Here is a 22,705-nt window from a genome sequence, read left to right as displayed (position 1 = left end):
CACTTGAATATTATTTCCAGTGAAAACGGAGGAGCAGGCTGAACAATAATGTTGAACGCTACTTCCTGAATTGTAAGTTTCCAGAAAAGTGCACGCTGAATAAATGGCCCCAGACCATGTCCCGATTTCAAGATTGCAATATCTAATACGTTATTACAGTGGTTGAAACGCAACTAAATGGGTGCGCACTCAGCGAAGCACACGACTGCCTCGTTGTAAACGGAAGACCACGAATGACTTGGAAAAGCCTAGTGATGATGACTTGCCGCTATCACCTTATCAATAGCAAACTTGCACATAGCATCACATACTGTGTGAAACGCCGCTCATAATCCTAAAATGAGCAAGCGCCGACCACGCGGACGCCGAAACGAAAGCACAGCCGCTGCGCGCAGCTCTCCGCCCGGACTCGTCCCGGAGCGGTGGCGATGAGAACTAGGCGCAATACGGCTCTTCTGGGCGACGCGACGGGCCGCACCCTCCATTGAGCGGCCGTGGCCTGAGTCTTCCGTCTCTGAAGTTAATCCTACATATGTCATTGTACTTGAATTGACGCGTTTGCTTTTGCGGACTTGCATTTCGTCAAACATTTTTATACCATGTTGTTGAAAACTGTCCTTCTTCGCGAACTTCTTTTTTAGAGCAGCAAAGAACTTGCTGTCAAATCCAGACTTGAAGCCGACCGTCGCCATGTAACGACGTATTGTTCTGACCGACGGCAATGCTACAATTTCATTTTCCATTAGAAATTTGTACCCTGCAGGTGACCAAATATGCAGGAGCAGACAGAGCAGTATCCAGTTGTCAGAATACCTCCGGCCCTTTTTTGAGTGAACCTTTCCGGCTGCCACACACTCTTTGAAAACGAGCTTCTGAGCCTCGGGAAGGTTTGCCTCCTTAAGCAGACGTTCAATGGTTTCCTCATTGAGATTCTTTAGCTTTCTTTGGCACTTAGCAATTTCTGCTTTCTTTTTCCCGTTGAGAAGCCTTATCTTAGATTTATAACAGGCAATTCTCGCTTTGCGTCTCAACTCTGGATTTTTTTTTTTGATAGACTTGCTAGGAGCCGCCTTACTTGGGCTTTTTTCATTTGCCTGGCATGATGGATACGCAGCACATCTTTCAATCGTTCGCAAGCCCTGCAGGTTGTTCCATCAGTAAGCAGCCACATTCCACATATGCACACTCTGGATGGATGTTATTAAATTTTTCTTTAAAGGTCATGAAAATATTGAAGACCACTTTCTACTGTACCTATAGAATGTTGACACTCTCGATAGTTACATCATTGAAAGAGGAAGGTGCAGTGTTTTGCGGAGCTGGGTGGTTAGAGTGTTTGGCAAAGCCACTTGAGAAAAAATCACAACATCCTCGGCACTGCCCATGTTCAGAAAGCAGTGAAAATGACAGCGCCTCTTCCCAGGGTAGACGTGCCTTGTATTTGCCTTTTGGCTCAGCAGGAATCCTGTTAACGCTGGTGACTTGACAGTCGTCGCCTGCTGGGCAGCCAATCTAGACGACAAAAGGAAGGTTAATATATTAAACAAAGCTAGAATATCGGGATAAGCAAGCAATTTGCGGCAACAATCCGAGACCTGACAACTGCACCACTTGCCACACCGATAATGCAGAGCTCATTTCACAATGATGCAGGTAATAGTGAGACAGTATGCCAATAAAAACAACACTGAGTCAACCGCAGAGCCAGTTTACCTGGCATTCTTCTCTCTCAGTGTAATGTGGTGCAGCAAATTCATGTCTTTCAGGTACTCTTCTGGATTCTAATAATCAGACCAAGTAGCGTCTGCAGTGGAGTCCTGAATCAATTTGCATGAGACAAAATTGTGTATACAATGTTTGCAGCTAAAAAAAAATCACTTGGTCGAGCATCACTAGATGATGTATTTGTAGAAGCCAGACACAGGGTCGCTTAACCTCTCGCTCCAAGGCCAAGTTCTGCAGGCATCGCAGCAGGCAAGGAAGCTTGGAGAGGCTGCATCGCACCGTTGTCGTCGACATTCGGCCGACGTCTCTGAGGTTCCCTCTTCCGAGGTCTCTCTGGCCGCGTGAGGGGACAGTTCGGAAATAAAGTAGGCACACCATCTTTGGAAAGGCCTCTTTTCCATCGAGCGCCGCGTAATATGCCCGGGATATCGCGTCCTCTGCAAAATGCTTAGCACAGACGTGGTCGGTGGGCATTAACGTCCGGTATGCCCTAGGAATTGCACGCCGCCTCCAAACGAACATTGTCGGACGGAGCTTTGAACAACGCTCCGCACAAGTCCCCGAATTACAGTTCGGCACGAAGCACTTTCTTCCCATTGCGCATCACTTTGCGCAAAACTCACCATTGTGGGCTACTCTGCTGACGGTAGGCAAACAGACGGTGTTTAAGCAAAATAAAAGAACACGTTTAAAACAGCACGGAAGTGCAGCCGCACACTGAAATATGCAAACCACGTGCCAAGTGCCGCGCCGCCGCGCCACGCCGGGCTAGCGTGGATGGATGGATGGATGGAATATAGGAGCGTCCCCTTTGAAACGGGGTGGTAGCAGTAGCTATCAAGCTCATTTTTCTCCATATATCTTAATTATTGATTTAGAATGGTTAACTAAACCATCATTCTATTTATTAAATTTTGCTCCCACATTGCTAACATTATGTCACATCTCTGCTTTTAAGCCACCAATCTTCCAGCCGTTTTTTGCTAGTTTCCACCACCGGTTTATTCACCCGGCCACTGTTATCTCTAAAGCCCAGAGCTTCAGGAACAGTGATTGCGCCTGCATCAACTTCCGGATGGATACCATTGCATTCGAGTATAATATGGTCAATTGTTTCACTGGAGTTTCCACATACAGCACATGCGTCATCTCCATTGTTAAACTTCTTTTTGCAGCTGCGTGTTCTAAGGCACCCTGATCTAGCTTCAAAAAGTAGGGCACTGCCTCTTGAGTTATCAAAGAAATCTTCCTTCCTGATCTGCATTTTCCACTTTCGGTATAATTCCACACTCTGTTTTTTTTTCCATCGAATTTATCCAATTTTTACCTTCTGTGTTTTTCACCTGTTGCTTAATGCTCTTTATTTCTCCGTCCTTGTTACTAACATACTTACTAGTTAGTTTCCTAGTTCTTTTCCTCCATTGTGAGTCAACGCTTTTTAGGTACAGGTATTTAAATACCTTAGCTGCCCATCTGTTACTGTCCAATTTCCTCAGGCGTTCCTCATATAATATTTTATTCTGAGCTTCCCGTACTTCGAAAGATGCCCAGCCCATATCTCCCTGTACCGCCTCATTTGTAGTTTTGCCGTGGGCACCTAGTGCTAATCGTCCAACGGATCTCTGATTTGTTTCTAATGTCGACTGTACCTCTGATTTTAGGCACAAAACCGCATTTCCGAAAGTAAGTCCGGGCACCATAATTCCTTTCCAAATACCCCTCAATACCTCATACCTATTGTATCCCCACAATGCCTTATGCTTCATTATCCCGGTATTCCTTCGCCCTTTGGCCTTAAGTGATTGCTCATGCTTTCCAATGTATGCCAATCCTTCGTTTACCCATACCCCCAAATATTTATATTCTGCTACTCTAGGTATTTCAAGGCCTTGAATTTTAAGACCTTGATCAGTTGAGCCGTTGAAAATCATCAGACCCGACTTAACTGCGCTGAAACTGAAGCCTAGAGCGTCCCCTTCGTCTCCGCAATACTTAACTAGAGTTTGCAATTCTTCCAGACTCTCAGCTAGCAGCACAATATCGTCTGCATACATCAAACCGGGGAGGCGCTGCTCTACCGCCTTTCCACCTAATCTGTATGACAGGTTAAAACCTAGGTTACTGTCTTGTATCCTCCGTTCCAGGTTTATGATATAAAGCATGAACAGCACCGGTGATAGAGGACAGCCTTGTCTTAATCCTTTGCATACTTTGACATCCTCCGTACTTCTTATCCCTTCCCACGTGGGCCCGCGTTTCGCAGCGCCCTCTAAGTTAGCGACCGGTTGCCATGGCCACGCCTGGCCACGCCCCCGAACATTTTCTGACCGCGAGCGGGCCTTGCTTTTGCGCGCGGGGTGAGGAGAGTGTCAACACCTCAGTATATTATTCTTACACCGTGCTCCTGACCTCCCCCCCCCCCCCCCCTTCAACCTTTCAGCGGCAGTCACAATTCGCTTTCCTCCGAACTTTTTTTATCAGGAGTGGTTGGCTTAATAAAGATGGCACAATACAGCGCTTATTCCGAGTATATACATTATAAATGCATTTAAAACATATCAGTTGAGCAAGCAGCCTAGTGAGGTGTTTTACTGCAATGTTGCCCCAGAAAATAGGAGCATGCAATGCTTTCAATATCATGAGTCGATATAATAGGTTGAAGGATATTCATTCCGTGCACTTTCGCCGAATTTATGAGGGTAAAAAAAATTGGCTGTGGTTTAGCTCTGGTTAAACCTAGTCGAGTAGCGACCACCGGCTACGCTTAAGCTTCGCTCTACGCAGAACTCGAGCAGCATTCATCATCAGATTCATTGTTAGAAGCGAGCCCGTCATCGCTTTCATGGTGTTTGGTCAACCGTTCGGCACGCTCATTCCTGGCCTACTTCAGGCTGGCCTCAACTATGGTTGCGGGTGGTATGCCGTCATACAGGGGGTGCAGCGAGCGCAGCAGGAGTGGTGGCTGCGCGGTGACCGCGATAACCGAGCCGAGTTGCGAGAGAATCGAGGGCCGTGGTGTGACGTCACAGTGCGGCCACGGTGGCGAAAACCGGGCGTAATGCAACTATCGCTACAAAATGTATCGACTGCATTATGTATTGACGCATGTCGGTACAGAATACAGTCACCTGCGAATAGGCAAAGTGGCGATATGTTGCAAGGAAGGTCGTTTAAAACTAAGAAGAAAAAAATAGGGCTGGGAGGAGCAACCGAAAAGACGGTTTTGGCTGAAGATTGGTGGTTTTCTTGACAGTGCCTATGAACGGTGACAAAAGGAAGCAGTAAACCCACGATAAAACAAGTAGGTCAACACAAAGGCTCGACCGTCTAGCAATGAGGCGAGGATGGGGTACGCAGTCGAATGCTTTCGAAAACTCGAGGTAAATGACGTCAATTTGAAAGCCGGCATTAAGATTAAGGCGAATATCCGCTGTGGATTCGCTCTGTTTCGCATGAGAGGCCTCGACCGTGCTGTTTCCGCCGTTTCGTGCTGTTTCGGAATGAAAAAAGAATTTGTGTCAAGGTGTGATGCAATGATGGAGTGCAGTACATGCTCTAGTAGTTTGAAAAAAAAAAAAAAATGTACGTCAAAGAAAAAGGGCGGTAATTCGAAGGTCAGAATGGCTGCTAGTTTTTCCAGTCGCTTGAAATTGATGTTGTGGCGATGTACCGAGTGAAAATTGTCGATAAAATCAAACTGGCAATCAGTTTTGTGCCTTTTAGAATTTCAGGCGATATATTGTCGCAGCGTGGATTGCTACACCTTGAAGTTGTCTATTAGTTTCGCTATATCTTCAGAGTGGATTGTGACGGTCTGCATTTTAGATAAATTAAACGAGGGCTGCTTTGTGAAGTTTGGTTTCTATACTTAGAACAACCACGTTTCCTGTGACAAGAAAGCAAACGTGTAATTTAGGTAGCAGAATGGCTTCATCACTGCATCCGTCACGATTGTCTAAGGTTTCCGACCACAACATCAAGAAAGCAAGCATGGGCTATTCGGGCGGCAACCCCTGGAGTTCAAAAGTGGCAAGGACAGCCCTGAACGTAGCAATTGCAGCTTAATAAGGAAGCTACTGACGCCACTATATAGTAATGTATCACCTCACACTAACGTACGCTAGCGTCAAAGCTTTAAAAACTGGCGCATTTTACATGATCAGCTTTTGGTACGCGCAAAAATACTCTACTTATAATTAATATTAGATAACATTTCAGAAATTTCAGAAAACAATTAAGTTCCACTTTTAAATGTACGACGGCATTGATGTACAGGTAATTAAATATTGGCAACCATATCAGTCAACGCCTACCACAGTTGTTACATAGCGAATGAGCGTAGCCAATACGTGTCGTGAAATCTAATCATGGTTCCAATTCTCACTGTGTTCGCACTTGCTAGAGAACACAGATAATAAGGTGCCTTCTACGACAACGCAGTACGAGTTACCTAGAGTTTGTTAATTCGCACGCCGGCTCTGCTGACGGCTAGTCTTGTGCTCCGGCTCACCGAGTGGGAAGGGAGCTCGAAACATATCACAAGTCCAATGAAACCAAGCAAGGAACAGAAAACTCGCAGCCAGAAAGGACACCCACCACGAGTTACTTTAACACAGATCCCTCTAGCTTTCTAGCTCTCGTGAGACGACGGCAGAGTTCATACATCTTCTGCCCAGCTTCGCACCACCACACCACTCGGACTCAAAGAGGACGCGCACACCAGCACAACAGCGCATACATAGCTGAATATAAATATCTGGGGGTAAACGAAGGATTGGCATACATTGGAAAGCATGAGCAATCATTAAGGCCAAAGGGAGAAGGAATGCCGGGATAATGAAGCATAAGGCATTGTGGGGATACAATAGGTATGAGGGGTATTTGGAAAGGAATTATGGTGCCCGGACTTACTTTCGGAAATGCGGTTTTGTGCCTAAAATCAGAGGTACAGTCGACATTAGAAATAAATCAGAGATCCGTTGGACGATTAGCACTAGGTGGCCACGGCAAAACTACAAATGAGGCGGTACAGGGAGATATGGGCTGGGCATCTTTCGAAGTACGGGAAGCTCAGAATAAAATATTATATGAGGAACGCCTGAGGAAATTGGACAGTAACAGATGGGCAGCTAAGGTATTTAAATACCTGTACCTAAAAAGCGTTGACTCACAATGAAGGAAAAGAACTAGGAAACTAACTAGTAAGTATGCTAGTCACAAGGACGGAGAAATAAAGAGCATTAAGCAACAGGTGAAAAACACACACCAGTGGCCGGGTGAATAAACCGGCGGTGGAAACTAGCAAAAAAACGACTGGAAGATTGGTGGCTTAAAAGCAGAGAAGTGACATAATGTTAGTAATGTAGGAACAAAAATTTAATAAATAGAATGATGGTTTAGTTAACCATTCTAAATCAATAATTAAGATATATGGAGAAAAATGAGCATGCTACCACCCCGTTTCAAAGGGGACGCTCCTATATTCCATCCATCCACACGCCCCTCGCATAGAGCAGCCTCCGGCCGACTTGTCTCGCCTTTTTATTTTCACTCGGGTGGGAATCCGGGCGGTCATCGGAAACAAATAAATCGGCCACGCACTGTGCCGGGAAAAAGCACAAACAACTTACGCAACCCACTCACGAAGTATGCGAGAGCGGGGCAATTTTCACGGTGGTTGAGCCTAAACACCACACGTTGAGATCATGTACGAGAACACCAGCGATGCTTCACGCTACGAAGGACCCAAATGGGAGCAAAAAAGAAGGATATAATCAAGTGAAGTTTTTAAAATCGCCGAGGGTGATATTGATTTTGAATTCCCTATCATATTCTCTCAAAACGTCTAGAATGTGTAGCACCGCAGAAATAGCCCCCGTGTTTTGCCTCTCAACTCATATACAGGCCTGAGCGTTAAAAAAAAAAAAAAAAGCTTAACTAGAGATTCGCCGGCGAAAGCGCTACGAGCCTTGGCTTACGTTTGTTTGGCTCCCCGCAGAGCTAGACAGCGCTGGAGAGTGTGGAAAGAAGGACGCGTCTCTTGCCTGGGCGAGCCTTCACCGCTGTGGGGCCGCGAACCAATGATAGCAATGCGAAGCACTGCTTACGTCATCTACCTCGAGATGATGAGAACACGGGCCACCATGGTCGCCATGTGGCGCGAAAGCAGGAATTTTTAATAAGTCGACCAAATTATCGGCTTGTTTTTGTGGACTTGTGGGCGGTATGAACGTTCATAGGCACTTTGTATCATAATGCACGCTTTCATAACCCCGTTCCGAACCCCTATTTAAAGGGCCCTTACAGTACGATAGAGAGCAACAGATCGCAGTGTACAATCGAAGAAAAGAAAAACAATAACGGGCATCGTGTACAAATCAATTTATTTGCCATCATGGTAGAAATGATGGCGGGAGCCCATAGCAGAAGCTGACAAAGTCACGGGCCCACAGTATATAAAGAAGTACGTACTATCATGAGCAATATGAGCAAGAACACACGAGCGCGAGGCACATAGCCTCGAAACCCACTTGGGGCGATACGGTGCGGCCGCTGTGGAAAACAAAAGGGCGCTGCGGTTCCGTTAACTGTTGTCACTCCCGCCTTACTAGCATTACTGCGAAACGGCAGCTGATTGCGAGGCACCGGCCGCTAGCGATGATAAGGCGGTTTTGAAGCGCAGATTGTGAACCGTGGTATCTGCGCCAGATACCGCTGTTTACTTTTTCGTTTCTTACTTTTTTTTGCATGCTGCAGTAAGCTTTTTCTGGTCGACGTTTTTTTTAATGGCCTATGATATGGCCAGTCACACGCAAACGTTCAAATGTGCGAAGAACGTAAAAATGCCTCATCACTTCCGACAGGGTGACTTGCAATCCGTTTCGCAGTAATGCTAGTAAGGCGGGAGTGACAACGGCTGTTTCCCCCAAGTGGGTTTCGAGCCACGCGCTCGTGAGTTCTTGCTCATGATAGCATATGCATGTCAACGCAAGAAAAAAGATGAAAAAATAAATGTTTCCTCAGCTTATCAACGTACCTACAAGTGCAAATTAAAACAAATGGAAATAATTTCACCATTATGCCAACCGGAGTCGCTGAGTGGTTAGCGGAGAAGTGAGTTATTAATGCGAAAGCATTACTAGGGCAAGGTCGTGTGTACAAAACGTGTGTACATTCTTCTGTCTTTCTCGTAAGAGTTTCGATCAAAAGGGTGGTTGTAATCGAGAGGAGGATGCTAAGACGATTACGTTATTCCTAATGCGAAATTTGAGCGCAGCTTGTTTCCCCTTTTTCGGTAGATTGAGGCAAAGATTTTGAGCAAGACCTGAATGTACTATTACAGAAAACCATTTTATTTTTCACACATATTCCTTCAAGAAACACTCCGCTAACAGTTCTTGACTGTCATGAAGGAAGCTTGTGGTCGGAGAAATAAAGACAGCAATTAGGTTTTCGGGAGGCAGAGCGTGGGCCCAGAGAAACGTTGCACGGCGAAAAGACTAATGCCACAAGCTCCAGACGAGAAGAAAGAACCTTTGCAAAGTCAAAGTTTATTTCCCATCTAACACTACAGATGGAGGAATCGTAGAAATATTAAATATCTTATACTGACTTGAAAACGCTTTAGCCAAAGTTAGCAAGTGTCTCATCGCATTTCTAGCAATATATGTTTTAAAAAAAATGAGGATGGGCTAGATCCGGGCCAGGCCTTCCTCGAAAGCCAAGGGACGATCGGCTAGAGATCCGTAGCATCAAACTCGCTGTATGTGCGCAAACTACATCAAAATATAAAGCTTTTCTCTGTGGCTGTGTGAATTCTCGGTTACTGCACATGTTGACCTGCAGTTCGGTGTAGGCGCTCGCATTATTCATGAATTATTATCTTAGCAATGTGTACCATGTGTTGTAACGTCTTCCACTTGAGCTCTGAAGCGTGTCTTTCATAATTGGTTCACAGGAATGGAAAGGCGCCGTATCTTTCACGCTTGCTTCTGTGGACACCTGAATTATGCAGTAAGGGAAGGAAGATGGGAGTGAAAGTGGAGCTGGTTATGAGGGACAACGCCGACGCCACGAAACCCAGGAACAAGCGCCAAAGCGCTGCGCTCTAAAATTGTGTCAATAGGACAATTAGTTATTTAATGAGAGCCATTGCCGTAAAAGTAAAATCAATCAGACGTCGAAATAGCCATACGACAATTGTCAACGTCATAGGAATGACATCACGCACCGGATGTGTTTGACTTAATGAGCAAAACTGATGCGTGATATTATTCAGAAGTGTCAATAATCAAATAACAATATAAATAGGGCGCCTCCCTCCTACACGGGAAATATTTCGACAAGAGCTGCCCTTTTGATCTCGATGCTAGGAAGCGCGACTGTATCAGGGTTGGTACCGAGCAGCATAGTCCATCATGGTCAGGATGTACCGATTGCCTTCGGGTTGCGTAGGCCAAATATGTCGACCCTCTTAAACGGGGTATCAATGAACTCGGACCAAAGGTGCCCTTCGGATTTGTGCGTTGGCATGACGCAACGAACCACTCAGCCTGCATTGCGGGCCAGAAGAATTCCGTCTGCAGCTTGGAGTTTTCTTCGCGCCTTGGTGGCCTCCCATCATCATGTGCCAGCTTGAGAACACCTGATCTGTACTTTCGGGGCGCAACAACTTCGGTGCACTCCCCGCCAAACTCGGCGACGTATTTCTTCTGAAGGACGCCGTAGCAATAAAAAATTGGTCACTACCCTTTCCTTTGTTCGCCCACGCGATGGAAGCACAAGCGTAGGGTCGCGTCATTTCCTTGCTCTTGAACCAACCTTTGGCGCCATATACTAGGGAGACTTTGCAGGTCTTTAAGCTTTTTCAGCGATTTATCCTTGCATGTTGTCAGGCACTCCAACTTTTACTTCAGTTGGCTTTGTAGTCTCGCTTTCTTTTGTCTTGCGCCAGTTTGGATCGGGGTCGTCTGCTGACCTTCCACATTGCCCAGCACTAAATCATACAGAGGATACGCACTTAGCGCGAAGTCGTCCCTGAAAGTACAGGACCGAGCGGTCAAGTAAGTAAACCTTCGTATCTTCCTTTCGTACCAAATCTGTGTCAGGGCTCGAACGGCCCCCAATCATGTCGGCCACGAAAGGTCCCTGGCTGCGAATTTCTTACTGGTGACATTGATGACGGGTATCCGTTCTCAATGCAGCCGATTTTCCTCTCTCTGTTTTGAGGCCCCATTTGCTCAGCAGCTTGGATGACCTGACTTGCTGCATTTCTTGGGCGGCCATCGGAGGTGGCGGCAATTTTCAGGTCCCGTACGCGCACAAATAAAACATTTCAGCGCGGCTCTTCGCGTCCGATGACTGCAGCAAAGTTTCCCTTCTCTCAGTATTCTTGGAGATAACTGCCATATTCTGCGGGGTGCTTCGCTTACCGAAGTTCGACCAGCCATTGGCCTCTGCATACTTTCTGCCCTTGCTACTGTTTTCGCGCAGGATGTGTCCTTTTCTTTCCAAACAATTTGTAGCCAAGTGGCGCAGTTAGACAAGAACTGTTTCCTTAGAATCAGGTTAAAGAGATCTGCGTACTCTTTCTTTGACAGCTATATCCATCTTTCCAAGAAGTTCTGTAGGCGCGTCACGAACTGTGAACAGTATTCCTCGTTCCGGGCATTAGCAGACCTAAAGTTTTCCCTGAACTCCTCCCCTGTCATACGGAAGCGAATCATGAGTGTCTGCTTGTTGTAGTCCAAGCACTTGGAGACTAAAAACAGTGAGTGCTTCGCCGCTTAAACACAGACTAAGGGCCCATTGATCGCGAGACCAACCCTGACTCTCAACGATGCGCTCGAAACGCATGAGGCGTCAAGGTCGTCCCTGCTTTCATTAAAAACCGGCTTGTGCGGGCTTACGCGTTCGGGCCGAGCAACTTTACCCTCGCACGTTTCTGACCGGTGTCAGTTGCCAGACTATTCGATAGGTCTCGTCGGAGTAATTGTTTTTCTTTCCCCATGTCCGTACTTCTGTCTCCATGTCAGCCATCCGGAGTTTAGACTGTTCGTGGGCCTTCTACAACTCTAGTTCTGCCTCCTCTTTCCGTCGCGCACGTTCCTCATTGCGTTCTTCTCTGCGACGAGCTCGCTCCTGGTCTAACCACTTGAGCAGCTCTTGACCCTCAAAGCCAACAAGTAGTTCTAACTCTGCTTCGGCCATTTTAGGTGGGAAGAGCTATACACAACACAAAAAAATATTTGCACCTACTCCTTCACCAACACTTGCTTGACCAGTCCTGCCGCGGGCGCCAATTATGTCCCGCCTTTACGGTCAACAAAGGCGCCCTTTACGGTTACCCGCCGTCCCTCTATGAGGACACAGTTGAAAAGACCCATGAAGTATGTGTGTTATTAAGGAATAACTCCAAGAAAGTAACGTTTTTTGCAACAATTGGATCTTTATAGCTGGTAGTTCAAATTACACTGCATAATAATCGAACACAAAAAAAACGCCACGACACGATAAAAGGCGACTCTGTAAATGACAAGAGCGAAAACTGCAATAAAAGAAGGCTATAAAGATAGCACAGATACGCAAGAGTTACACCACAGCGTAAAATACTAAGCCAGATCAAACAGAGGCGAAAACAATATTCAGTTAACCGACAGTAAAAAGGAGTTCTCACGGCTTTCTTGTTCGATGAGGCGTCGCAGAATTGATCGGTAGCGGCGGCCGTACAACAAGAGAAGAAATGATGAGTTGATCGCGGACTGAGTGAAAAAACAAGAAGCTTTCCCAGAGAGAGCGGATGCGAGAGTGGGCCGAAAGACTACATCACTACATCTCCCCAGAACGCACTGCCGCGGGCGTGCTGCGGTCTACCTTTTACAGCGCAGCTCTGTGGCGCCCGTTGCTGGGTTTTGCGGCGGCGTCGTCGGCCTCGCAACCAGTTCCGCCCTCCTTTCAGCCCCCCAGTTCGAGCCGGCGCTTCGGCAACCGGAGCCTCGCAGGAAGAGGGGGAGGGGGGGTTTACACTCAGCGGCGAACGATGTGGGCAGGAGCGCGCGCAGCAACCGGAGAACACGAGGAAAGGAGGGGGGGGGGGGTTCGCCGGAGGCAGCGTTAGCAGTGATCGGCGAGTCAAGACAATGTGCTGCGTAGAACGCCGTCGCCGCCATGCAGAAAGAGGAGGAGCCCCTCCCTCCCTCTTCCTAAGTGGCGGCGAGGGTACTCTCCGGTTGCCGAAACGCCGACCTGCTAAGCGAATCACGGTGCGTGCATCCCGTTCTCACTCGCTAGCGGCGTCAGCGGCATCAGTCGGTCGCTGCTACCTGTTCGTCGCGCAACATTCCTATGGACCCACGCGCTGCCTCCCGCAACCTGCCGATAACTCAATTGCTCTCTTCATTACTCCGACCACAAAGCTTCTTTCATGACAGCCAAGAACTGTCAGTGGAGTGTTTCTTGAAAGAATACGTGTGAAAAATTAAAAAAAAAGTTGTCTGTAATTGTACATACGTGTCTTGCTAGAAATCGTTGCCTCAATTTATCGAAAAGGTGAAACAACTGATGAGCTGCGCTCAAATTTCGCATTAGGAAAAAACCTAATCGTGGGCAATGTTTTTTTGTACTCTCGGCTGGTTGCGCTCGGCCCACCGTGAAGGACGCGCGCTGGCCGGTCGCTGCCCCGAAATCATGTAGAAGCATGCTCGGATGAGAGGGGAGATACCGTAACTTCCACTCTATATGTGAGGCAGCTTGTGACAGTACGTATGTATGCACGTATAATGTAAACCGAAATATCTTCCCCTCTTGAGTCCCTCGGCTGTACCCAGCAGCGCTCAGTTCCGCATACTACCGACAATTTTCATCAATTATCACCAAATCGACCTCACGCTTTAGTGCAGCCGCGAACTATTCTCAGATGAAATAGGATGCGCACGGAACCGTATAGTAGATATTTCACCAGTGCAATTTAACCATTGTGAAAGCACCGGCGAATTTCACGTCATTGCGCCACACCGCGATCCTATCGACGGAGAACTGATCCATTTGAGCTGCGTCTACTGGCGATGCATGGCAACCGGTTGTTCTTTCAGGATTGTCATGGCAAACAGAAAGCTCGGCAACGCTAGTGTACGTGCCTTTTTGTAATAAAATAGATGGCGAAAACCGGGAGGCATGATTTCAATGCTTTCGCAGTCTAAATGAAACGCAGCCTTGAATTTCGAAACTGTAGAGTGGCAATGACAGCTTCGATGCTGAGACGACATCCCCGTTAAGGATTCGGTCCCATTAAGGCTTAGTTTTCTTCTAACGTTTCGTGAGTGCTACATTCAACTTCGATGCGATCACATAGCTCACAAAAACGTACATCGTCATACAATTCAACTGCGGCGATTCCATTTTTTCTCCCCGAGTTTCACACTTTCGCGCTTGCTGATTCTAAACACTTGTGTTTCACGGCTCTTAGAATAATGTACCGAAGTGAAAAGGCCGGACCATCTGTTAAAGTTGGAGCTAGCGGCATGCAAAGAAAATAAAGCAGCAAGCCAGACCGGTGAAGGGCAAAACCCTATCTCAAAACGGTCCGTTTCACGCCTAGAAATTGTATTACCTACAAGTGACGGAAGACTCACGGCATCGCGAAGCCAAGGGCGCGCCTCGAGTTCACGTCGCGAGGTACAGACGTGAGCAAGCTTTTCTGGAAGCGTTAGAGAGGTCCCCTGTAGATCAAACGAAGCAAAATTTTACACCAGGTACTGGGCTTCAGTGTTTGCACCAAACTAAACAACTGCATTGAAAGAAACGCAGAAACAAGTACTTTTAACCGCTAGGATTTATTTCACAACACACCGCACTAGAGCTCTAAATAAGTCTGCTCTCGAATTTACCACGCGCACGGACGTTACAAGCTAGACTAAAGTGATGGCCAAACGTAAATGGCACTAGGGTTTGGCTTTCAAACTTCAAAAATGAAACCATTGCGAATCATTTTAGCTTTAAGCATCGAGCCATTATTACAAGGCCTTGCTTACCTGCAACAATAGAGCATCAGACGTGATCGTATTTTTCTAACTTTCCCTACATGCAGGGGAACTTTGGCGACGTTCGCGAAAAACGCTCTAGAGGCGGACTGCGATCATATGCGCATGGTTTCGCTCGCACAAGGGACGTTTGCAGATACAGCTAGGGCGCACAAGTATGTCCTCCATTTTTTGCTTTACATCGACTAACACAATGCCTTGAGATAATTCTCGGTGCAATCTTTGAAAGGAACAGCGCGACTGAATCGTGCTGTCAAGAAAACCTGGAATTGCGCCCAAGGTCCGCACAGGTGCTGTTCTTCCAGCGGTCGACACCTTGGCCTGACTGTGGCGCTACCTACAGTTCGGGCCGATACTATAAGCAATGCCCCAATCGAGCCAAGATGGCGACCGTAAAATGTATGGCAAGTGTTATCAGCTTTTGTGCAATAACAAGTTTCTTTGATTTCACTATTAAATCCCTCATTTAGGGTTACGTATACTTGCGCGAAGAAGACGGGACACGGAAAAAGGCGCATATACGACATGTACGGAGCGCAACTTCCAACTGGTTTTGAAAAGGCCGATACACTGAGCAAACACAAGAAAAATAAACACGTAGCATCCCGCCGCCAGGTGTTCCGCCAGATAGCAAACGTGTAAAACTGATATCCTTCGATATACAGTAATCAAATACAAGGCCACGACACGGGTAAAAGGGAAGATGAAGCATGAGTGAACGATGAACATATAACATTTCTTATCAAAAGCAATGCAAGGAAATAAAAAACAAGAAAAAAGAAAACAAAAAAGAAAAACTCGTACAATGTGTAAAAATTGCTCATTGTGCTTTTGCTAAGAAATGTTATCTGTTCATCGTTCACTCATGCTTCATCTTCCCTTTTATCCGTGTCGTGGCCTTTTCTTGTATTTGATTACTGTATATCGAAGGATATCAGTTTTACACGTTTGCTATCTGGCGGAACACTTGGCGGCGGGATGCTACGTGTTTATTTTTCTTGTGTTTGCTCAGTGCCGGTATAAATGTATCGGCCTTTTCAAAATTTAAAACCAGTTGGAAGGTGCGCTCCGTACATGTCGTATATGTGCCTTTTTTTTTGCGTCCCGTCTTGTTCGCGCAAGTATACGTAACCTTTCAAAGATGAACCAACTCGCCCAAACAAGACTATTACTTGATCATTTAGGGTGAGCGCCTCAGTCCACCTAAGCCCTTTCTATTACTCAGTGCATGTAAAACAATGATTAGATGACAAACTGAAGATCATCAGCCTATGTCTGAAGCACCCTCCTTACGAAAGGCATCGCAGACGATCGTCGCGCGCCTCGAGAGTCCCTGCACACCGGAAAGTTTGGAAAATGCGAACACGTCTCGTTTCCGACGCTCCATTGTTGCCGGTAAGGAAGGCTCTGTGAAATCACTGCATGACGTTGAAAATTAAAATGGTTCGCGGCATCACTTGAGTTCTGGAAGCAACTTTCTCCTATATAACTTGGGGCGCAGAGGAAGAAATCGTAGCGCGCTGTCTCAAACACATTGCATTCGCTTCAAGCACTTGGTGTAAAATGTTTCTTTGTACGCCCTGCAAAGGATCGAGGCAAGCTCCTGTGAACGACGTCTATGAAGCAGCTTTCACTTGCCGCTAATTTAATTCCCCAAGCGTGAAATTTGTGGAGCGCAGTTTGCCGGTCGGGCTTAGCGCTTCATTTGTTTTCAATTCCTACTCTTACTGCCTCAAGTCCTTTCCAATTTCATTATTTATTTTTCGAACCGTAAAACACGAAATTGGTAGAGTTTAAATGTGGCTGAACCGAATTGACGAGCTCTACCTTCATTTAGCTTACTACAGTAATTCAGACAAATTGTTTCGGGCCTGCCATATTTTTTAAGTGGCTACAAAGTTAACTGGGTCAATTTTGTGCATCTACTAGGATCCCTCTCTCGGATATAGACTACGGTCTGCTAGACAGGACATGAGTGCGCAGAGACAGGTTTGTCGCGTCTAAAACGCGTAAGGGGGGCATTCGATGGTACCACGCAAATGGGTAGCGCGTTAGAAGTGCAATACATTCTAAGATATGCATCCTGCAATATATTTTTGGTTGTACGCACAGGGTAAACAACTAGCATGGATGCATGATAACGATGTAATTAGACACCCCCATGCATGCACTGCTTTTCGACTAGGCCAAGAAAGGCTGCTTGGAATGCGGCTGTACTTGAGCGGTCAAGTTGTGACAGAACTCAAGAAACATTCGCGAAAATTCAATGAAATGCTTAAACAGAGGGTACATGGCCATCCGCAATCATTTGCCATTAGTATGACATTGTATCACAGTTTTCTACTTTAGATTAATATGGGTACAAGATAATCTGACGAGATTCTGAACATCTTCCGAGAACGGCCGCTCCACGGCTGCGCATGTACGGTAGCATCGCTGAAAAAATGTCAAATATTTTTTCACCGGGGTAGCAGCAAGATTACATGCGCGGTTCAAGTTTGCCATTCACGTTAATTTTGTTGTCGTTCAGCACCCTACAGCCGAGAAACATTTTTCAACAATATATGATCATTATTCGTGCGTTGTGAGCCCCAAATTAGAGGCTTATCTCTGGCCCAGAGTTTGCGTTGTTATCGAAAGTGTCGCTATCTCGAGTAATCTGATTGGTGGAAACCCTTCAATATGATGTGGTTTTGTATTGGCGTTTCGACCAATCAGGTGAGACACTTCGGGCGCAAACTCAGAATATGGGACCAGCGGGGAACTGATTGGGATCACGTGGCATCGCTAGGATGGAAGAAGGTTGCAGAAGATGGGGATCGAACCCATGACATAAGCACGTTCGTACGAATTTGTTAAAGCGCGGCTTTAAACTGTAACGTTTCACGAAATATGGTTGCTTATTACCATATTATTATGGTTATTTGTTCATGGTATGACTTCGTTTTGTTTATGGGGTTTAACGTCCCAAAATCGCTCAGGCTATGAAAGATGCCGTAGTGGAGGGCTCCGGAGATTTAGACCACCTGGTTTTCTTCAACGTGCACTGACATCGCACAGCGCACGGGCGCCTTGCTTTTCGCATCGATCAGCGACAATGAGCACAGAATGCGGACAATAATTTCATATTTGTTCCACTAGCCAAAGAGGCAAATTCTATGCAAGAGGAATTTAACAATGAGGTTGAAAGGAGGGGTAACACCGCCTGCTCTGGTACGAGTCTAAGTAGCCACCATAGTCTAAGAGCAGAGCTTCTTCCAGTGTTGGATAGCTTGAACGAAGTCAATTCAGGCTTTTCTTGCGCATCGTACCGAGCGAACATCTCCGAATCTACTCGAGCGAAGCAAACTGCACATTAGTAAAATGATATGGTAGTCGCGGCAGGAGCAACCGTTCGGATGCCTCGAGCACGATCACACGGGAAATTTCGCCATCGCAGATTTACGTGACGATCCGAAGCGCTTTGCAAAAGCCCAAAAAGCTTGACTACTTTAGCAGAATCGCAGAAAAACTAGCAAGCGAGCGACGGCGCACAGCCGAAGCGGCTCGCTGATGTGCCAACTGCGCTCTAGGTTTTCGAGCTTCTAGGCTTGCTTAAGGCTTGTCATTTTGAACAAGTGTCATTTCCATCGAATGACACTTGTTCAAAATGACATTTGTTTGCTGCCACACGGGAAAATGTAATGACATTCGATGAAAACGATATTAGGCATTCGAATGAGTTCGAGGAACTCATTCGAATGCCTAATATCGTTTTCATCGAATGTCATTACATTTTCCCGTGTGGCAGCAGGAACTCATTCGAATGCGACTAACGAGGGCATGTGTTGTCTCAACACCAGATACTCAGCGAGAATATATAGTCAAAATAAACTGCAAACGTGCCGCAGGCATTATAGTACTACTGTGCATTTACAATTTTGTAGCTAGTCAATAAATTATGTGAAACATGCCAAATAGCATCGCGAAAAAAAAATATCGAACCCTCGCTACCAGCCACCGTACTCTGCGCGAGCGGCAATGGCCGCGGCTGCCGCAGTCCATGGGCGCAGGCACAGTGGTTTTCTTTCGCCACCGTCAGAAAACGTCAAAATCTGCTGACCTTAAATAATACGCGGTTGGATAAAGGAACCTCCAAAATAACCTTTACTGAGGATCGGTGATAAGTAACCAGAGCGATTTTCTACTCGCAGCCCCGTAGCAGCCGCAGCGCCGGTGTGAGGCAGCTCATCCGATTTCGTGCTGTACGTAGTACGTAGCTCCAATGCTAATGCGTCGCCGAAATTACACCTTCCGTTTACCGTCAGAAAATTTATGACACCATTGAAATTACAGTAAGCAGCTCCATGAACAGGCATGACTATTCCCAACGCGCCGTCCGCTGTGGCTTCGATGCGAAACCGTTTAGGCCTAGCGACGACCAGGGCGTAGCGCACGGCTAGAGCGCCGTCGTCCACCGCTCTCGCGGGCAGCACCGTTTCGGTCATGGGATCCGGCGCAGCAAGTGATGCTATTTTGTTGTCTGCTTTTTTGATGAGGCTGGGGTCCGGCATTTTTCGACGGGCATTTATGCCCAGCAAACGATCTTGCGATGACGAGACTCGACGGGGCTGTGGTGCGCTACGCCGTCGGGCGATACTCGAAAATTCAAAAAAGCGTCGTCGGTCAATACACTAGCCACTGCCTAGTTTACGTGTTGCACTTGGAGTGTGCAAAAGGTACGTTGTTGAAACAATTCGTCCGCTTTCCACACCCAGGCACCGACGCGCGCACGTTCCCTACCCTTTCGTAAACAAACGCAACCGGCGCAGTCGCTAACTTCGTAATCAACAGGTTAGTTACGAGTCATGCAAGGCATAAATATGACTTTAAAGGCTGTTTTCGTTCACAGCACTCATCATTCTCTCAAAGGCGCACCAACATTTGTGTATCTATCGCAATTGCCATCATTTGCAAATGACATTAGCTTTGGTCGTGTAGCAGCGCGTCGAAATGACATTAATTTTCCCGTGTGGCATGGGTATTATACCCCTGTCACACGAGCAAATTTAATGTCATTCGTATCGAATGACATTAGCATCTAATGTCATTATTCCCATGCTACACGAGAAAATTTAATGTCATTAGGTTCGAATGACATTCTTCATCGAATGAGTTTGGGGAACTCATTCGCATTCGATCGCGAACCGAATGTGTACTCTTGACGCCAGATACGCAGCAGAAACAAGTAACGCAACAACATATTGCCGCGAAACCTTCAAAACAGTATTTGTTGTTTTTTAACAGCCGCCGGCATACAGGCTTATCACTCTGATTCTGGACCGCGTATCAGTTCCGTAATCTTTGTTTGTTAATGCTCGATGTCGCGAGTCACACCTTTATCAGTTTTGTTGTAGCGCAAGATGCACCGAGATCTGTCTCGAAGGTTCTGGCCACTTGGGTGTCTTTCCAAATGTTCCAGCCCGTGCTGGTAGCTGTCTGCGACGTTATCTAGATTGTTCTGTGCAGCTTTTAAATTGAGCGTTGCCGAGTGTGACGAGCATTCTTTGTCCGACGATCGAAGAGCACGTTTGTTTCTATCGCCGCCGCCGAGTTGCTTAGCTCTTTTGCGGGCGCAAGTCAGCCCAAATAAAGAGTTTCTTTAGTGCAATCATCGACCCCTTCATTTGTGTCGTCGACCTTGTCCCCCCTACGTGACAATATTCTGCGCACATTGAAATTTAAAAATTATATTTCTAAGGTTTTGTTTTAAAACCTGTTAATTTAGGTGTAAAATTATTAGCACTGCAGACTCTCGCGGAACGGCATTATTCTCGGTCACAGCAGTGGTCCAGTAATGGCAGCGACTCACGATCATTTTGGGCTCTGTGTTCCTTGGTAACCGCATCTCCCCGTATGTTTATCTCGGAACTATTTAAAGTTTTGACTGAGCGCCTCACAGTTTGGACGCCAATTGCATGCTCTACGTGTCTCCGTGCGTCTCCGCACTGTGTATCCGCGCTCCGCTGTGTTCAGCCATATTGTTTGTTTACATATTTCGGATTTCTGGGTGACTCGATACTTGGCTTGGATTTTTATGGCTAAAGTGCTACAGCACAGCCAAAAGTAACGTTTTTCGCTTGAATTATCGTACAGAAATGTTTTGATCAGCTTTAAAATGTTACAGAGTGATTTCAGACGCCTTTTATGCGCACTGATGCTCCTTAAGTGCAGTATTTTTTGTAGCTGATTGTAATTGCTACCATTTGCAAATGACATATTTTACCGTGTAGCACCGAAACCGAATGACATTAAATCTGCTCGTGTGACAGAGGTATTACTCATAGTAGGTTGCTTTATTGTGGTATGACGTTACTAGAACTTTGGTTGCGCTTCCATCACAGTGATGGTATTGTCAATCGCGCTAGGGTTAGATCACGAGAACGAGCCTTTATAGGCAGACTTTCCAAGCGAATTGAAATACATTTCCCAAGTCTAAACAGAGGAAGCCCACAGCAGGCCTTTTACGGCCACTAATACTGGTGTCTGTTTCCCTTTAGGAAAACCTCTCTATATTTCCAAAAGAAATTTTACAAGAGTAAAGTATAGTGCATGCATAAAAATAACAGCTGCTATTCTGCTGGCAGCCAAATCATAAATAAATGGAGCATCCTTACCTATTTTCTCTCGATGCAAATGTTTTAGGAATTACACACGCCCATTCCTTAAGATAAATTCTTGGTTCTTGGAAATCAATAAATCCTCAAGGAGCCAACCTAAGTTCCTCTAGCTCTTACACGGAATACTTGAGCGGAAGGCGACGTGATAAATTGGTTTAGTTTGGTTGATGGGGTTTGACGTCCCAAAGCGACTCAGGCTATGAGAGACGCCATAGTGGAGGGCTCTGGAAATTTCGACCACCTAGGCTTCTTTAATGAGTTCAGTTCAGTTCAGTTTTATTCCTTAAAGGCCCCCATTTCAGGGGGTGTTACATAAGGGGTGGGATTACATTTGTAGTGAGGAAAACAAACAGCGATGGTAATTTAACATTGAAGGTGATCTGTTCAGTTCAGTTCAGGCGTTCAGTCGTGTCCAACTCTTCGTGACCCTATGGACCATGTCACGCCACGCTTTCCGGTCTCTCACTATCTTCTTAACATCACATAGCTTCATCTGCAATGCCTCGAGAATGCCATCTAACCATCGCGTTCGCTGCCTACCCCTTCTCCGGCGACCCTCAACCTTTCCCAACATCAAATCTTTCTCCAGCGACTCCTCTCTTCTCATCAGATGACCAAAGTAGCTGAGCTTTAACTTTAGAATTTGACCCTCCAATGAGCAGTCAGGGTTTATGGTCGACAATATCGACTGATTTGATCTTCTGGCAGTCCAAGGAACTCTTAAGAGTCTTCGCCAGCACCACAATTCAAACGCGTCAATTCTTCGGCGGTCAGCCTTTTTCACAGTCCAACTCTCGCATCCAAACATCACAACTGGAAAGACCATAGCACGGGTTATACGGATCTTGGTTGGTAGACTAATGTCTCTGCTCTTTACTAGGCGGTAAAGGCTAACCATTGCTCTCTTTCCCAGAAGCAGGCGTCTCCTAATTTCATGGCTGCAGTCTCCTTCCGAGGTAATCTTGGCGCCCAAGAATAGAAATTCTGTCACAGCTTCCACTTCTTGTCCATTGATGCTTCAGGACTTGATAGGGCAAGACGCCATGATCTTCGTCTTTTTAATGTTCAGTTTAAGCCCAAACTTCTCACTCTCTTCTTGTACGCGCATCAGAAGTCTCTTGAGTTCTACTTCACTTTCTGCCATTAAAGTGGTATCATCCGCATATCTAAGGTTGTTGATACGTTTTCCAGCAATCTTCACTCCAGCTGAAGACTCGTCCAGACCGGCCTTCCTCATGATGCACTCTGCATATAGGTTAAATAGGCAGGGCGACAGTATGCAGC

At 46.3% G+C, this 22,705-nt stretch overlaps 1 protein-coding gene across 2 annotated transcripts; it reads right to left on the bottom strand.

Annotated features, from left to right (window-relative positions):
• Window positions 1-1,036: 1,036 nt before the first annotated feature.
• On the bottom strand, window positions 1,037-22,705 carry LOC146210326 (uncharacterized). 2 transcript variants are annotated; one of them, XM_084609569.1, is made up of 3 exons: window positions 20,614-22,705; window positions 14,337-14,441; window positions 1,037-1,512 (listed from the first exon to the last, which is right to left on the bottom strand). In XM_084609569.1, exons 1-3 carry the CDS (start codon window positions 20,647-20,649, stop codon window positions 1,255-1,257), a joined length of 399 nt encoding a protein of 132 aa, XP_084465695.1. In that variant the 5' UTR covers window positions 20,650-22,705; the 3' UTR covers window positions 1,037-1,254. The 2 variants fall into 2 exon arrangements, with proteins under 2 accessions (XP_084465695.1, XP_084465698.1); XM_084609572.1 differs by having other exon boundaries at window positions 14,355-14,441.

Source organism: Amblyomma maculatum, chromosome 1 (assembly GCF_055883805.1).
Source record: "Amblyomma maculatum isolate TAMU_Amacu chromosome 1, ASM5588380v1, whole genome shotgun sequence".
Classification (NCBI taxonomy): Eukaryota; Metazoa; Arthropoda; class Arachnida; order Ixodida; family Ixodidae; genus Amblyomma; species Amblyomma maculatum.
This window is presented reverse-complemented; position numbering and strand designations above follow the sequence as displayed.

What these genes read in the sequence shown, in the direction of transcription:
- LOC146210326 (XM_084609569.1), bottom strand. Translation starts at nt 20,649, where the DNA reads ATGCGGTTACCAAGGAACACAGAGCCCAAAATGATC. An exon ending in ACACAGAGCCCAAAATGATC is followed by an intron (nt 14,442 to 20,613) that starts GTGAGTCGCTGC and finishes TTTGATCTACAG; the next exon opens with GGGACCTCTCTAACGCTTCC. An exon ending in CCGTGAGTCTTCCGTCACTT is followed by an intron (nt 1,513 to 14,336) that starts GTAGGTAATACA and finishes TTTGTCGTCTAG; the next exon opens with ATTGGCTGCCCAGCAGGCGA.